This window comes from Equus quagga, chromosome 1 (assembly GCF_021613505.1).
Source record: "Equus quagga isolate Etosha38 chromosome 1, UCLA_HA_Equagga_1.0, whole genome shotgun sequence".
Lineage (NCBI taxonomy): Eukaryota > Metazoa > Chordata > Mammalia > Perissodactyla > Equidae > Equus > Equus quagga.
This window is the reverse complement of record NC_060267.1, coordinates 11,201,876-11,218,949: the sequence shown is the minus strand read 5'-3', so window position 1 is coordinate 11,218,949 and position 17,074 is coordinate 11,201,876. Positions and strand designations below refer to the sequence as shown.

The window sequence follows — 17,074 nt, the reverse complement described above, 5'->3', positions numbered from 1 at the left end:
CCGCGGCGGCCGCCCCGCCCGGCCGCCCCGGCCCGCGCCCCGCGGAGATGCGGCTGCTCCCGGAATGGCTTCTCCTGCTCTTTGGCCCGTGGCTCCTGAGGAAGGTAAGGGAGGCGGGGTGTCGCTCGGGCGCGGGGTCTGGGGCGCCGGGGTCCCGGGAGCGCAAGGGGCTCCGTGCGCCCGCCCCGCCCCCGGCTCCGAGTGTCCCAACTTTGCGCGGCGCGGGGGCGCGGACGGACAGACTCCCCAGTTCTGGACGGGCGCTCTCCCAACGCAAGTTGGCGGAGGGTGGGGGGCGGGTGCTGGGGTGCAGGCCCGCCGCGGATCTGGCTCCGGGCGCGGCGGGGGAGGGCACCGAGCCCGACCCGCGAGTGCGCCAGACGGAGCGGGAGTGCGAGACAGACAGACAAGCTAGCGGGGTGTCAGCCTTGCCGGCTTTCCGCGCCAACCTCACTCGCCTTCCTCGCTGTCTGTCCCTCCACCCCTCCTCCCCCGCCTTCCCATTTCTCTTCTCTGCACTTGCCACAGTGCCAGGGGGGCACCGTGTGCCGATCATGCACGGCCTGAACACACGCGCGCACACACGGACTCACACGGATACGGGCGAACTTGGCTACTATCTCCCATTTCCCGCGGAGACACCCTCTCCCCTGCAGGACCTCACAGACACACCCCTCTCTCGTGCCCGGCTGGTAGGGGGTGGGGGTTGTCTGGAAGGGGTGTTTCTCCTTCCGCCCCCTCCTTGCCCCCGCCTCCCTAGGCTGCCTCTTTTCCTGAGGCTCCAGGGCGAGGACCCAGAGGCTAAAGGGGCCCAGACTTAATCGGCCTTCCTCCCTACTTGGAGGTTTCAATTCGGCGCACGGTGTGCTCGTGTGTGCTGGTGTGGAGTGTGTGGGTCAGCGTGTGCACTTGCATGCGTGCATGTGTCGCGGGCCAGGCTTGGGTGCTAGTGCTGGGGTCCAGGGTGCGTGTGTCGCTGGTGTTGGTGTGTGGTGTTGGATTTGAAGGGGTGAGCCACTCAACAGTGCAACCATCTGTGCCTCCTGTGTGTCCCACAATGGGGGCCTAGGCCCTGGACCCCCATCTCCTTCCATCTGCTCCCCGGTCCATGACTTCCCTATTTCCTGCACCCTAACTGTGACCTACCTAGTTTAAGGGCAGGCAGGTGGCTTCCTAAACCCCTACTCTCTGCACCCAACCCCCAGCCCCTGCAGAGTCTGGAAGGGGCGTAGTTCTCCCCTCAACACTGGGACCCCACCTGCTCAGCCAGGTCGCACTCAGCAGCCCCAGCAGGGCAGGGGCTGCCCTCTGGAAGCTGGCGATTGAGCGCCCTGATTCTCCCAAACCTGCCTGGTGACCTTGAGGTGCTGGAAAGTGGGCAGAAGAGCCCCCTCCACAGAAACTGCTTCCACTGGCAGGGGCTTCCTTTGGACTTGCTGCCCAGCTCTGCCCTTCGAGGCCTGCGGGAACGGGTCTGACCCACCACCACTCGGGTGTGAAGGCCTGTGGAGAGGAGGTAGGGATCTACTCCCCCACCCCTCCTTTCCACTCCTTCTCACTCTCTTCTCCACGCTCCCCATCAAATAAACTCCCCTGTGGACAGATCTGGTTTAATTTCCTTTGCCCCCTGAAGGGGAATGAAACATCTGGTGGAGACTTGAGGGAGAGTGAGCGCGACGATGTGAGCGATGGGGTCTGGCTGAGCGTGTGGTGTGTGAGAGCTGCAGCTGGGGGCCTCCGTGTTGGAGTCGGTGGGGGAGAGTGTATCTGCCATTTAGTCCAGCTTGTGTGCATGTGAAAATCCGTGTTTACATGAGTGTACAGGCTGTGGGTGTGTGGATATGCATAATTGTGCATGGGGGAGTGTGTATAGGAAAACGTTTGTGTGTCCGAGTACCCATCTGTGTGTGCTTGTGTGCAGCTGTGTATGCCCCAGGTGGGTCTCCGGTGCATCTGTGTGCTGGGGCACATGTGTTGTCTGTGTATGAGTCTCGGGGTTTGTGAGTGTGTATCTGTCTGCTCATGGTTTTGAGTGCATTTGAGTGTGGGCAGGGGACTGTGAGCCTCAGGATGTGTTCGTGTATCTGAGTGTGGCTTATGTGTGTGTGCGCGTTGAGAGCTGTCTCAGTGCCCGGGCTGGGAATAGGTTGACACTAGGTAAGCGGCTGGTGGTGGACAGTTTACAGGGCAGCTCTAGCTGTCCAATGCGAACAACGCTGCCTTCTCCCATCCTGCTCCCCTGCCCCTCCTGCAGGAGCTCTCTTCCTCCTTCCTCCTTGCTCCAGGCTCCTGGTCTCTTCTCAGGGCCTGGGACTCCTGGCCTCCATTGCCTCCGGGGCTCAGGCCTCTGGGCCAGGCCTTCTTCAGGATCTTTCTAATACAGTCTCTGACCCTTCTCTCCCTCTCTGTCTCTGTCTTCCCCACTCCTTGCCCAAGTAGCTGCCTACTGGGAGAAGAGGCAGGCGATCAATAGTCACTAATCACTAATCACTAATCACTAATTAGCTTGGGGAGGGCAGGGCCGGGGGCCCTGTGAGACCTACCAGCTCCATCCTGCCTCGGGGAAGGATTAGGCCTGAGCTAGTCTCTCAGAGATGGCTGGCCCCAGCCATGCGTCTAGCCATCCCTGGCTCTGTACCCCCTCGAGCCCCCCAGCTAATCTCTGGCTGGGTCACTTAGGCACGCGCAGCCTGGGCTGGGCCCCGAGCTGTTGGCGGGGATTTGGGAGTAATCAGGGGCTGCAGCTGGGCCCTGGGCACAGGAGGGTGGGCCCTGTGACAGCTCCCTGGAGCCAGAGCCTGCTGGTATGGGAGGGGCACCCTTGGAAAGAATTTGGAGAGTCTCGGGTTGGGGTAGGGGAGGAGCCCAAGATCCAGGACAGAGTGACTGGGGAGGATGTGAAGTAATTGGGGGACAGAAACAAGGTAAAGAAGGGTCAGTGTGGTAAGAGACGGGATCGTTAGGAAGGGGCGAGATAAACGTTGAAAGAGACCAGGTAGGTGAAGGGGGCCTCCCAGGGGTCAGAGATGAAGTCATTGGCCAGGAGATGGAGAACTTTGCGCTGAGCCCTGCAGCTCCACATGGGCGGGTCTGGGAGGGGGACGGGGTGACCGAGAGAGGGTATGGTCACGGGGGAGAGGTCCCAGGGCTCGAGCGGTGCCGGGCGCAGTGGGGAGTCGCAGGCGTGGGGTGGCAGCGAGCTGCAGGGCGGGGATGAGGAGCAGGGAGCGCTGCCTGGAGCGCTAGAAATTGGCGAGTCTCCCCTCTCCCTCGCCCGCCCCTCCTCCACCTCCACCCCGCCCACTCCCCCTCCGGCTCCGGCTTCGGGAAATTACATCCCCGCTCCGCGGCTCCCCCCCGCCACCGCGCCCCGGAGCCCGCGCCTTTATAGGCACATTTATTGCAATAATAAAGTGAGGCGCGGGGCGGGGGGCGGGGGGCGGCCGTTCCCGGGGGGACCGCGCCGGCTCTAGGAAGCAGGGAAATAAAATAAAATAAAATAAAATCAAAATTCAGATAACGGTGAGCCTTGCGCTGCAGGCCGCGAGCAGGCGGGCAGGCGGGGCTGAGGGGGAGGGGGCGCCCGGCCCAAGGGCAGAGCCCGCCCCACCAGCGTCCCCGCCTCCTCACGCTACAGTAGGGTCTAGAAGGAGGTATCTGCGCCTCCACCTGCCCGGCCGCCTCCCGTAGCTTGATCCTGCCAGTCTTCTGCCTTTTCCTCTGATTTGTCTCCCATACCTGTCCTCAGCTCCTGTCTCTGTCCCAGCCGCCCATCTCCTTCCTTGTCCCCCATTTCCCGTTCTAGTCCCCATTCACATTTCCCATCCCCGGGTCTCCACATCTCTCAGCATCCCTGTTTCTGCCCCATAACCATTCCCCACCCCCCCATTTCCTTTCCCACCCCCAACTCGTCCCCATCCCCATCTCCCAGTCCCTATCCCATTCCCATTCCTGCCTGTCCCCAAATGCCCATCGCTCATCCGCCATCCTCATTTGGTTCCCATCCCATTCTGTCCCCCATCTTCATTCCCCAGGTCCCTACCCCATCTGCATCCCTGTCTCTGCCCAATGCCTGTCCACCATTTCTGATCTCCTCTTCATCCCTGTTCCCATGCTTCATTCTTGTTCCTGTCCTTGTTCCACCCTTATCTCTGCACCCGATGCCTGTGCCTTCCAGGCCTGCACTCCCAGTCCTCCTCCATTCCTATCCCAGTCTGCACCCCAGCATGTCTTGTCCACCCCGCTTTGTCTTCTCCCCGTCTCTATCCCTGGTTCCCAGCCAGACCCCTGCTACTCCACCCCACCCTGACTGTGGTGCCCCCCTCTTTCTAAGTGCAAGGGCTCAGTACGCTATTCCCTCCCCTTCCCCAACCCAGGCCTGGAGCACTGTTCTTCCCCAGTGCAGGGTGGGTCCCCTCCCCTGGTAGGAATCCTGAGCTTCCCGCCTGACCCATGCAGCAGGAAGAAGCGACCAGCCGGTCTGGAGGCCTGGGGGAGGTGCACCCTGCAATGCGGCTGGGGGGCCAATGGCCTGATCCTGCCCCCATTCCCATCAGTCTCATCCCAAAAGATCCCCCACCCCACCCCAGTGGAGTTTGTTCAGCAGCAAGAGACAGCCTCAACTCCCCTCCAATACGTGGGCTCGCTGCCTTGGGGGCAAAGCGCTCCTGGCTCCGCTCCCGCCCCGCATGGGTCTGGAGACTCCTGGTGAAACACACCCCATCCCTGCTGCCACCAAGCACCTCCACCCACCCACCTCACCGACAGCTGGGTTAGCCTCTCCCCTCCGCAAATGTCACTGCGCCCAATTAGCTTAATTAAACCAGCTCTGGAGCAAGGGGGACCCCTTCCTCGGACAACACCCTATTCCCACTCTCAGTCGTAGAGGGGGAGGGACAACACCATGGATTCTGGGCAAAGAGGGGCTCCTCTATCACAGTGCTTTCCTGTCACTCCCACCCCCACCTACAGCTGGAGACAGACAGACAAACCAAGGATAGAGGGAAAGAACCACAGTTAGGTAGAAACTGAGAAAAACAGAATCACGGAAGGAGAAAATTAGGGACAGAATGAGGAAGAGACTGAGAGACAAAAAGAGACTGAGAGAAGAGTAAGGGAGAGAGAGATGGAAAAACAGTGAAAGAGGGAGAGGGAGAGAGGGAGAGTGAGCGTGCGAGCAAGGAAGCCAGAGGGAGGATTTGATTTTATTTTATTCCATGTTCCCATTTCTCGGCTCGTTTCCTCGCAGACTCTCCCCCCTCCCTGTTTGAGCTCCCCCCCAAGGTCGCTTTTGCTGGCCCCCCCAACTCTTCCCTTTTATCTTGGCTGTTTCCTGCAGCGGCGGGTGGGGGGTGTGGGTGCCCAAAGCCAGAGGATTTGCCAGGATCAGAGAAGCGCAGACAGCAATTTGTCTGGGATCAGAGGGGGGGACACCTGGCACCTCTCACTGCCCAGCCAAACCTCCTTCGCTCTCCCAGCCCCTGCCTGGGAGAAGTCGCTGGACTGAAGCAGCCCTCGATGGGTCCCAGGCAGGTTCGGGGCAGGACTTTGGGTGCTGCTGGGGTGTGCTGGAAGGGGGTGACTCAGAGGCATTTGGGGTTGTAGCAGCAGGCGGCGGGGGGGGGGGGGGGGGGGCGGGGCGGATAGAAGCTCCTGGAAAGAGGGGGGGGGTGGGCCAAGTAAGGCGGGGCCATCCGGGGGTCAGAGTTCAACCGGGCCCCCCCCCCCCCCCCCCCACTTGCCCTGGAAACCTTAGGCTTTCCCTGCTCCAATGCTGTCCCCAGGGCTTAAACCCTACCCTCGCCAAGCCCACCAACTGGGCCTTGGCCCCTCATCCTGGGAAGCCCTTTCCCCCTCCACCAGTGGTCGCAACCCTTTCCCTCAGCCCCTGTCAGGCCCACCCTCCGGGTGTTAGCTACCAGCTCCAGCTTGTCTGTCTGAGAAGATCACTCCTGCCACCCCTGCCCCCCTCACCTGAGCTGGGAGGAGGGGTGGACGGGAGGAGGAAGGAGGGGGCAATAAATATGTATGACGAGCGGGTGGCGCGGCATTAATAACCCGGGATCACAGCGCCGCAGGGATAGGGCCAGGCGGTGGAGAGTCGAGCTGGGCGGCTCGACTCTGCCGTTCCTGTCCCCCATGGACACGGTGTGTACACACGGGTGTGTGCAAATGGAGGGGATACCCATGCTGCCCGGCCTCTTTATCCACCCAAAGCTCTGCCTGTGGGCATGTGTGGTCCCCCAGGGACCATTCAGATACACATATGCACCCCCCGGGGGGGGGGGGACACGGTGAGACCACATTTGTTCTGTCATTGTTCTGGATACCCTGACACACACCTTGTAGAAAGAGCTTGACACATGGACGGAGGATGATAGAAGCACACACAAGAAAAGTGACACCTTCAGAGAATCACACACAGCCACTCTCAGACATACAGCCAACCCAGGCATACAACTACACCAGCCACACAGACACAACTACCACACACTGATACCCAGCTTCAGTCAGATCAACACACAGACACACACACACAGCCAACCCAGGCACATGTGCAACCCAGGCACACATACATAGCCACTACAGACTGACAACAGACATTCAGCCTCTACAAGCAGGCAGAGACCCATACACACAGCCTCCTCAGACTTATATGCATGGGCATACAGACACACACACACACACACACACACACACAATCACTCCAGGTTGACAGACGAACACATACAACCATGCCAAGCTAACAGAAACGCAGCCTCCCTAGGCTGAGACACACAGTACTCCCTCCCCCCAGTCCGAACCCACAGCAGTAAGGGCCAGAAACGGCCACAGCCAGCACAGTCTGACTGACACACTCTGACACACGCGGCTCCTCTCCCTCCCACCCCTCGCTGGAGCAGCATCTCCATATTTCTTCCTCTGGCTCTCCCATCTCCTTCACTCCCGGCCACCCTCACCCCACCCCCCAGCCCCAGATAATTGATGGCCAGGGCTTGGCCCGGCCGCTCCCGCCTCTCGATCCATCTTGTACTCGAGCCCGCGCTGTCTCCCCGGCCGCCACCTGAGACACACGGAGACGGGTGGGGGCGGTCCTCGGGCTCCCTCCAGCTCGGTGAAGGACCACCAGGGGGCCTCTCGCAGCGCAGGAGCGCTGGAGGGCCGAGAGGGGCGCCCGCACAGACCCCCAGCCTGAACCCCTAGCGCCCAGACTCTCCATGCTCTCCTCGGGTGCCCTCGGTCTCCCGTGCCCCTCCCCGCAAGGGAGCAGAGGCTGGCCCTGGAGGGGCTCTGGGCTCGGCAGAGGTGTTGGGAGGTCTTCACTGCTTTCTGGATGCTGGATGTTGACAGCGGTCATGGCCTCCCTTGCCTGAGTCCAGCTCCTCCTTGGCCCGTTACTTCGAACCAACCAGGCTCCAGGCCAGGGGAGATGGCCGCGTCCACAGCTGCGCTCCCTGCTCAAACCCACACTGGCTTTGGCTTTTCTGGCTTTCTCAGCCTCCATCGGAGTTCTGTGAAAACACAGGGATTCTCAGTGTCATTGCACAGATGGAGAAACTGACGCCTAGAGAGTGACTTGGCCGAGACCACAAGCTTGAAAGGACCTCAGGTCTCCTTCAGTGCGCACTCCAGAACCACTTGCAGTGGCCTGCCCCATTCCATTTGGTCTCCCAGCGGCTGTGGAAAGGGGCTGGCGTGGGTTGGGCCCTGGCGGGGTGGCCAGGGACAACCTCAGCATCTCTCTTTTCTCCTCTTTCTTCGTCCACAGGCCGTCAGTGCCCAGATCCCAGAGTCCGGGAGACCGCAGTACCTGGAGCTGCGCCCCGCCGCGGCCGGAGGGGGCGCCCCGGGCCACCAGCTCCGCGCGCCCAGGTCTTCCGACGGCCTGGGCACCGCGGGCGCCTGGAGCTGGGCCTGGCCGGCTAACCACACCGGGGCCCTGGCCCAGGCGGGGGTGGCGAGGGCGCTGCCAGCGCAGCGCACCAAGAGAAAGCCGTCCATCAAAGCGGCCCGCGCCAAAAAGATCTTCGGCTGGGGGGACTTCTACTTCCGGGTGCATACCCTCAAGTTCTCGCTGCTAGTGACCGGCAAGATCGTGGACCATGTGAACGGTACCTTCAGCGTGTACTTCCGTCACAACTCGTCCAGTCTGGGCAACCTCAGCGTCAGTATCGTGCCGCCCTCCAAGCGCGTAGAGTTTGGGGGCGTCTGGCTGCCGGGGCCCGTCCCCCACCCTCTGCAGTCTACGCTAGCCCTAGAGGGGGTGCTCCCTGGGCTTAGGCCCCCGCTGGGGATAGCAGCCACGGGGCCGGGATTAGGGGGTCCCCTCGGGGGCGCGCTGGCGGGCCCCCTTGGGGGCGCGCTGGGAGTGCCCGGGGCCAAAGAGTCCCGCGCTTTCAATTGCCATGTGGAGTATGAGAAGACGAACCGCGCGCGCAAGCACCGCCCGTGCCTGTACGACCCGTCGCAGGTGTGCTTCACCGAGCACACGCAGAGCCAGGCTGCCTGGCTGTGTGCCAAGCCCTTCAAAGTCATCTGCATCTTCGTCTCCTTCCTCAGCTTTGACTACAAACTGGTGCAGAAGGTGTGCCCAGACTACAACTTCCAGAGCGAGCACCCTTACTTTGGATAGCGCGCCCCGCCCTCGCCTGGTCCTGAGCTTCCCGCCCAATCCCGGCCTCCCTGAGTGGGACCCCTCCCCGTGCTCCGCAGCTCCTGAGGCCGCGTCCACCCCTTCCACTCTGGGGTAGGAGGGGAACAGCCCTCCCGGGGACCATCAGCCGAGGTGGGTCCCCTTTTCCTTATGGGGAGTGCCCGTGAAGCTGGGGGTAGCCCCCTCCCGCTACACCCCGAAGTGGAGGGGTAAGAGCACCGCCCCAGAGTAGGCGGGGCTTGGAGGCGGTCCCAGCGCCCCCTACGTCCGCATTGGGTCCCCATTATGCTCCTGGCGCTGGGCTGGACGCTGTTCCGCCCGCAGCTTTGATAACGCCTGGCCTGGCACCCTCGTCCCACCCTGACTTTCTTACCCTCAGGCGTTCGTCCTCCCGCTCCGCTCTGTCCCTGTGTAGACTGTAAAGGCCTATAAACCCGGCCTATCCCTCTCCCCTTCCGCCTGCCGTATGCCTGTCCCCCTTTCCCCGTTAGGGTAGGGGAAGCAGAACTCCTGGGCGTAGGCGATCGACTCTGGCCCCTGCCCTCTGCCGCCTCCCTCCCGTCTCTGCAGTCCTGCTCCACCTGCCCCTTTTCGGCTGCTTCCTCTGGTGATATTTTTTCTATGCCAAAACAGACGGGGAAGGGAACAAAATAAAGTGAAATCCAATACGCGTCTGTGTGAGACCTTTGTAGGGAAGGGGGGGGGGGGGTGGGTTTATGTCTGGCAGACACCTGGTCAAGGCCTCCTCCCTCAGCGGCTCGTGGGGAAACTGAGGCAAATATTGATGGAGCTAGCCCCTTGGGAGTCATCCAAGACCACATCAGATAGAGATGAGGGCCGTGGGAGCCCTGCCTCAGGTGGGGATTTTCCTCCCGGAGGTGGGCGAAGTGGATAGGATGGGGATTAGACCTAAGAGGGGACTCCCAGCGGACTATTTGGGACAATTTGGGGGAGGAGATATAAGACCTGGAATGGGATGGAGATGCAGGGACAGCGTAGGCGGGAGCGCTGACAACCTGCTAAGCTTCGCGGAGCTGGCGGGAGGCGGCAGGTGGGGGGCAGGGGGAACGGTGTTTGCGGCATCTGGAGTCATCGATCTTCCTTTTCCTTCCTAATTTCGTGGGCGCTGAGTTTGCAGACGGATGAGGGAGGGAGGGAGGCCTGAGACAGGGGTGGGGGAGGAGACGAGCGCGAGTTTGGAGAGCTGGGCCAGGGCGCCGCTGCTCGCCGCTGCCTGCAAACAAGGCCCCCTTCAGCCAGCTGCCCACCCTCCCACCCCCGCCTCCAGCTCGTTCCTGCAGCCTCGGTTGCTAATTTTATCCGCCCCCAACCCCGGCCTGGGCGTTAATTGGCTGCTGCTTCATTAGCAGTTCTCAAGCTCAGCCGCCCCCCTCCCCTGGGGACCCCTGACTGGGGCGAGGGAGGGGGTAAGGACAAGCTGAGGCACAGAACGACACCTCATCTTTCGCCTTCCTTCTCCTTGAGTCCTGAGTCGAGGTAACTACTCTAACTACTGGGACAGGGCAGTGTTCTTCAGGGGATTGCCCACTGGCTCCAGCGGGAAACTGAGTCAGAGATGAGTCTGACCCAGACATGCCTGGGAGTCAAAACTCGGTAAGTGGAAGATAAATATAGGATGGATGGATGGATGATAACAGGATCAACTGAAAGGAGGGAGGTGGGAAGTGGTTCTGGGTCAGAGACTGGAGGAAGGAGAAAAACCCAGCAGACTCCTAACACCCCCCAAGCCCCCCACCCCACCCCCGCTGCTGGAAAGACCTGAGAACACCTGAGGCTAGAGTAGGGGGTGGAGGTTGGAGCTAAGGGTGGACTTCTGAGGACTAGTAGGAGAGCCAAGTGGGAATGATTGGAATTAGCAAGCTAGCCCATCTGGGCCTCAGTTTCCTTATTTGAAAAGCAATAACGAAATAACGTGTTCTGGAGATTAAATGAGAATTTGCATATGAATATGCTCTGTGATGGATTGTCCTACCCTTCTTCCTCTGACTCCCAAACCTGCCTCCATCACAGCCACACTCTCCTCCTCCTCCTCCTTCCCCCCCTCTTCCCACCTCTGGACATCTGGGAGCACAGTGAGGTGCCCCTGCCCATAACTGCATTGCTGCATTTTGTTACCTGCCCGCCTCTTGATGTCCCAGTAGTCAGTGGGCTATTCTTGTATCTCCAGGGCTATGGCATTCCTGGCATGGAGTAGGAGCTCAGTATGTCTGTTGAATGAATGAATGAATGAATGAATGTGTAATGTTTCTATGTAAGGCAATGGTTCTCAAAGTTGCTGCTTATTAGAATCATTGAGAGGTTTTGTTGTGTGTTAGCGTGAGTGGGCAAATGCCCACTTTAAGATCCATTGAATTAGAACTTCTGAGGAGGAGCCCCACACTCACATATTTATATCACATTTCCCAGTCCATTCTGTTGCCCAGGCTTGGGAACCTACTCCTGGAGGGGTCAAGGAGTCCCTCCCCCAGAGGATGAGTCCAGATGAAATCAGGCTAAAAGGAAGATGCCTTCTAGTCCTAAGATCTGTAGCCCTGAGGATGTAAAGAGAGCTCCCTGACAGACAGCTGGGGCAGCAAGAGGTCAACAGGTAACAAAATGCAGCAGGTGCGACAGGCGGGAGGGGGCACCTCACTCAGCTCTCGAATGTCCCAGGAGGAGGAGCTGGTCCTGGAGGAGGCAGGGTTGTAAGTCAAAGGAGGAGGGGAGGACAATTTATCCCAGAGCATGGTTACATACGAAGTGTCCTTTAATCCCCATCACAGGGTATTTTATTATGGATTTACAAGTGAGGAAACTGAGGCCCAGACAGGCTAACTTGCTAGTTAGTTCCAGAGCTGGACCTTGAACTCAGTTCTCTCACCCTTCCACACCAGGGTGCTTTCCAAGGCGCCATGGCTCTCTAGCTTGTATGGGAATACTTCTAGCTTTGTATTTCCCAGAGAGACTGATAATGCCAGGTATTAAGCAAGCACTCAATAAATGGCTGTTGTCTGGATAACAGACACGGGGAAAAAAACCCCTGAAGAGCTTCAGGACAGTGACGAGTTGGGGCGGGACTGGATCTCTTTTTCTTTCAGGCAAGAACCTCTGACCTGCGGCTACAACCTGGGAATGAAGCACAAGAAGGGGGAGAAAACTACAATTCCCGGAAGACCATAAAAGAGCTACTTCACGCATGCGTAGGTCCCTCCCCTCGCTCTGTGGCTTCTCGGGTGGCTCTTCTGGCGCATGCGCTCTCAGATCAGTCTCCTTCCAACCGCTTGCTTCAGCCGGCGATAGTTTGTGGCTGGACCTCCTGCGACCTCGGGTTGCCATGCTGCCCTTCTCTTTGCTCTGGGCAAGTCGGGTAAGAATGGGGCTCCGGAGACTGCGTGACCTGCAGAAAGCAAGCTCCGCTCCTAGCCTAGTTTCCATTCACAAACTCTGCGGTTCTCTTGGCTTTTCCGCGCACGTGGTCTGGGGCCTGGGATAGCGGATGCGCAACTAGGGAATCCCTGAGACGCCCCCCGCCCCCCGCGCTCCCGATGCGCGCGGGGTAACTGGGGCCCCTCCCCATTCTGGCAACCAGACGTCCCAGGGCCTTGTGACTGCCTATTTCACGTGGCATTCGGGGAGAGAAGCGCACCGGATGCCCCGTGGACCCTGTGCTGGCGAACAAGCGGGGTTCCCGGCCGGGAGCAGCGAGCTGAGTCTTTCCTGCCGGCTCTGAGCCTTGCAGATGATGCAACCTGGCCCCACTGCTTGCATCAAGTGCCCTGCGGCTCTGTGGGCTGGCAGGAGGTGGAAAGAGTAGGGGGCGCAGAGCACAGGATGTGGGTTTGGGCTTCCCTGCCAGCAGACCGCCCCCCACACACCACTTCCCCAGGGACTGCTAAAGCTCTCCCTCTCACCTCTACTGCTCTAGAAACCACCTCTGTAGCCTGTCAACTCTTGCCAACTCGACCTCCTCCCCCCGCTCCCCCGACTGTGGTATCAGTTTATGGAGGCCCTGCAGGAACACCCTTTTGTTCCTGTGGGTGGGGAGGTTCTGGAACCTCAGTGGACCGCCCCTGAGTTCCAGAGACACAGGCTTCTAGAGGACAAACTTTGTCCTGAGGCTTTGCAGAGAGGTTCATGGGTTGAGGTGGAGGGAAATTCTGAGGTGAGGTGAATGGACCGAGTCAGAGCCGCCCCCTGGACATTGATCTCAAGCTTGGCTCTGGAACTGGCTTTTGAAGGTGGGGGTGGGGGTGGTGAGGACTGGAACAGGCTGGCTGGGCAACAGCCTTCTGGGTTTGGAGCTAGAGGGCCGGGTAAGCACGGCTGAGTTGTTGGGAGACTGTCTGTCTAGACATATTTTGTCTGACCTGGCTTTTCCTCCCCTAGCCTCTGCAGAGATGTGGTCAGCTAGTCAGGATGGCCATACGGTGCCAGCACAGTGAAGTGGCCCAGACCCAAACTGGAGAAGCAACCAGAGGCTGGACAGGCCAGGAGAGTCTGTCGGACAGCGACCCTGAGATGTGGGAGCTGCTGCAGAGGGAGAAGGACAGGCAGTGTCGTGGCCTGGAGCTCATTGCCTCAGAGGTGGGGCCTGGGGAGAGGCCCAGGGCTTGGGCACCACGGGTGCAGGAAGTCACAGGTCATCTTACTGCTCTTTCTCCAGATGTCCCTCTAGACTCAGGGCCTTCCTGCTGGGCCTTATCTCCCTCTCTTCTTACTGTCTTCTGAAGCAAAGGCAGGGCCAGCCTGGGGTATGGGATGGGGACATTAAAGAGCTTCCAAGGCCCCTGCAGTCTAGTCTGGTCCTTCCTCCCTCCCAAGAGGAAGAGGAGTCTGGAAGCACAGGTTTGAGTGACAGGTGGCCTTGCTGGGGACATCTATCATGGCAGCTGGGTTTCTGAGGCTGCTGCCTCAGGCCTGGCAAGGGGCCTGAATGAACAGAGCTTCCTGTAGAGCCCAGCTCCTCCCTGCAGCCCAGGGCTCCGGGGTGGGGCTGTGGGGGTCCCGGGGAAGGGGCTCAGTACCTTCTGACATTGCTCCCCACCCCACCCCAGAACTTCTGCAGCCGAGCTGCGCTGGAGGCCCTGGGGTCCTGTCTGAACAACAAGTACTCGGAGGGTTATCCTGGCAAGAGGTGAGGGCTAGGCACAGAGGGCTGGAGGGTAGCCACAGGGCTACCAGCCCTACCAGTGGGGGACGCCTCCCTGTCCCCTCCCTGTGTGTGGAGAGGAGTGGCCCTCCGGGTCCTGTGCTGCAGGTCGGGGGGGTGGCCCTTTCTTTGCCCTGACACACCCCTCCCGTGGCAGATACTACGGGGGAGCAGAGGTGGTGGATGAGATCGAGCTGCTGTGTCAGCGCCGGGCCTTGGAGGCCTTTGACCTGGATCCTGCACAGTGGGGAGTCAATGTCCAGCCCTACTCTGGGTCCCCAGCCAATCTGGCTGCCTATACAGCCCTTCTGCAGCCTCATGACCGAATCATGGGGCTGGACCTGCCTGATGGGGGCCAGTGAGTATGGATAGGGTGGGTGGTGGGCTTGGTGGGTAGTGTGGGCTTAGGAGAGGAGTTGTTTCTTGAACACCTACTGTGTGCCATGCAGAGGGAGCGGCTTCTCCTTGTCCTGAAAGTTATAGTGGAGGAGGGAGATAAGACCCCAGTAGCCAGTGCCCACCACAGAACGGGCAGAGTAGTGAGGGTGGGCATGCTAGGAGTAGTGTTCCAGGGACAGAGGCCTTCGGAGCGGCCAGGAGGGGAGTGGTTCAGTCTGGGAGTTACTCCACTCCCCAGCCTTACGTCCTCTCCTCCCCTCCCAGTCTCACCCATGGCTACATGTCTGATGTCAAGCGGATCTCAGCCACATCCATCTTCTTCGAGTCTATGCCCTATAAGCTGAACGTGAGTGCTCCAGGGTGTGGGGTGGGAGCTGCTCAGGCCCTGGTGGCCCTCTGCTGGGGAAAGTGAGGGGCGGGAGCCCTGGGCAGCCCTCAAAGTCAAGGGGGAGAGTGAGCTGCCCCGCTTCTTTCTGAGGGCTTTAGCTTTTTGTTTGTCTGTCCAGCCCAAAACCGGCCTCATTGACTACGACCAGCTTGCACTGACTGCTCGACTTTTCCGGCCACGGCTCATTATTGCTGGTACCAGTGCCTACGCCCGCCTCATTGACTACGCCCGCATGAGAGAGGTGGTGGAGGGATGGAGTACCACTTAGTCACTCCCCAGGGGGTGGTGGGGAGATTTTGGGCGATGGGTGGCTTCAGGCAGGCCTATCTGGCCGTCCCCGGGCTGAGGCCTGTCTCTTTTCCTGCCCAGGTATGTGATGAGGTCAAGGCACACCTGCTGGCGGACATGGCCCACATCAGTGGCCTAGTGGCTGCTAAGGTGATCCCCTCTCCTTTCAAGCATGCGGATGTTGTCACCACCACCACTCACAAGACCCTTCGAGGGGCCAGGTCAGGCTCCCCTGAGGTCAGGCCTCGCCTTTCCTGCCTTCACGCCCTAGTCCTGGGGCACTGGTGGGCTGGATCCCGGAGGAATTCATTCCCACCTGAAGCCCGGAGGACTTCTACCCAGTCTCTGATGATTCTCCTTCTTTTGCCCCTGGCAGCAGTTCCCTGGCGAAGGGTCTGGGGATGGGAGTGAGGGGCTGCTCCCCTCGACCACTGGAGCTCAGCACACTGGGCACAACTGAGGTGGACTCGGAGTCCTCAGGGGCCTGGGCCAGCCAGTTGCCTCTGCTCTTGCCATCCCATGCCCTTTCTTTTCAGCTTAAATTCTGACCACCCACCTTTTGCACAGGTCAGGACTCATCTTCTACCGGAAGGGAGTGCGGGCTGTGGACCCCAAGTCTGGCCGGGAGATCCCTTACACATTTGAGGACCGAATCAACTTTGCCGTGTTCCCGTCCCTGCAGGGGGGCCCCCACAACCATGCCATTGCTGCAGTGGCTGTGGCCCTAAAGCAGGTTGGGGAGTGTACTCTTGTGGGATGAAGGTGGGGGGCATTGCCTGGAGGCTCAGGCCCTGTCCCTTGCTCACTGAAGTTGGAGCTGAGGGAAGGGAAGTGCAGGATGGGAGGGGGCAAGACTGGGGTCACAGCTGTGCTGGGGGTGGGGGAGCAGAAGGGGCAGGGTTTGGCGTCACAGGTGCTGCTGTCTCCCCTCCAGGCCTGCAGTCCCATGTTCCGGGAGTACTCCCTGCAGGTTCTGAAGAACGCTCGCGCCATGGCTGATGCCCTGCTCGAGCGCGGCTACTCACTGGTGTCTGGTGAGCCAGGGAGCTGGGTGAGAGCCCCTGTAGCCTCAGGCAGAGGCCTAAGACTCATCAGTCCCCACTTACTGTCCCCGCTTAGGTGGCACTGACAACCACCTGGTGCTGGTGGACCTGCGGCCCAAGGGCCTAGATGGTGCTCGAGCTGAGCGGGTCCTGGAGCTCGTGTCCATCACGGCCAACAAGAACACCTGTCCTGGAGACCGAAGTGCCATCACGCCTGGGGGCCTGCGGCTTGGTGAGACCTGGGGTTCGAGGAGGGGAGGATGGCTGCCAGGTGGGCTTGGGCTGTGCCAATCCCTTTCTGCCTGTCTCCCAGGGGCCCCAGCCTTGACTTCTCGTCAGTTCCGTGAGGATGACTTCCGGAGAGTTGTGGACTTTATAGATGAAGGTGTCAGCATCGGCTTGGAGGTGAAGAGCAAGACGGGTGAGTGGGCAAGACACCCCTGAGCCAGTTTATAGTCACCATCTGCCCCCTCCCCAGGTGATCCAGCTACCTTCCAGACAGCTCTGACCGCTTTCTCCTCACCCCTCCAGCAAAACTCCAGGATTTCAAATCCTTCCTGCTCAACGACCCAGAAACAAGTGATCGGCTGGCCAACCTCAGGCAGCGTGTGGAGCAGTTTGCCAGGGCCTTCCCCATGCCTGGTTTTGATGAGCACTGAAGGAAATGAGGCCCATAGACTGGAATCTATTTCCCTTCCCCCTCCCTGGACCAGTAGAGGGCAAGGCCTATCTTCCAATTTTTTGCTGGGAGCGGGGGAAGGCCTCCCACTTGGGGGAAAAGCCAGGTAGAGTTCCCCTTCCCGGCATTTGTAGCTGAGAAGATTTCTTTTTGTAACAAGAGTTAGAAGAAGGAGGCTTGGGGCTTTCTGCCCTCCCTGCTCCTGCGTTATCTCAGTGTTATAGACTGCCCGCTCTTCCTGGAAAGGGGGAGTTACCCTTGCGAGCCAGAGGAAGGGCTGGGTAGGCACCCTCCTTTCTGTTTTTAGCTAATAAAATGCTAACCTGCCCTGAGCTTCTGTTACTGGGGGAGGGGTCCCCTGGGCCAGGTGGGGATCTGTCTCCCTCAGCGTGTTCCTCCCTTCCCTCCCACCACCACCACAAGGACCCCGGGGGCTGCAGCCTCCTCTGTCTCTGATCAGAGCCGACACCAGACA

At 60.1% G+C, this 17,074-nt stretch overlaps 2 protein-coding genes across 2 annotated transcripts; both read left to right on the top strand.

The window, feature by feature from the left end:
• Nucleotides 1-34: 34 nt before the first annotated feature.
• NXPH4 (neurexophilin 4) lies at nucleotides 35-9,294 on the top strand. The gene is made up of 2 exons (XM_046683300.1): nucleotides 35-104; nucleotides 7,769-9,294. Exons 1-2 carry the CDS (start codon nucleotides 48-50, stop codon nucleotides 8,630-8,632), a joined length of 921 nt encoding a protein of 306 aa, XP_046539256.1. The 5' UTR covers nucleotides 35-47; the 3' UTR covers nucleotides 8,633-9,294.
• A 2,599-nt stretch (nucleotides 9,295-11,893) lies between these two features.
• SHMT2 (serine hydroxymethyltransferase 2) lies at nucleotides 11,894-16,926 on the top strand. The gene is made up of 12 exons (XM_046646302.1): nucleotides 11,894-12,020; nucleotides 13,040-13,237; nucleotides 13,708-13,787; nucleotides 13,960-14,160; nucleotides 14,466-14,547; nucleotides 14,708-14,830; nucleotides 14,959-15,098; nucleotides 15,445-15,610; nucleotides 15,812-15,911; nucleotides 15,997-16,152; nucleotides 16,234-16,341; nucleotides 16,452-16,926. Exons 1-12 carry the CDS (start codon nucleotides 11,988-11,990, stop codon nucleotides 16,577-16,579), a joined length of 1,515 nt encoding a protein of 504 aa, XP_046502258.1. The 5' UTR covers nucleotides 11,894-11,987; the 3' UTR covers nucleotides 16,580-16,926.
• Nucleotides 16,927-17,074: the final 148 nt, after the last annotated feature.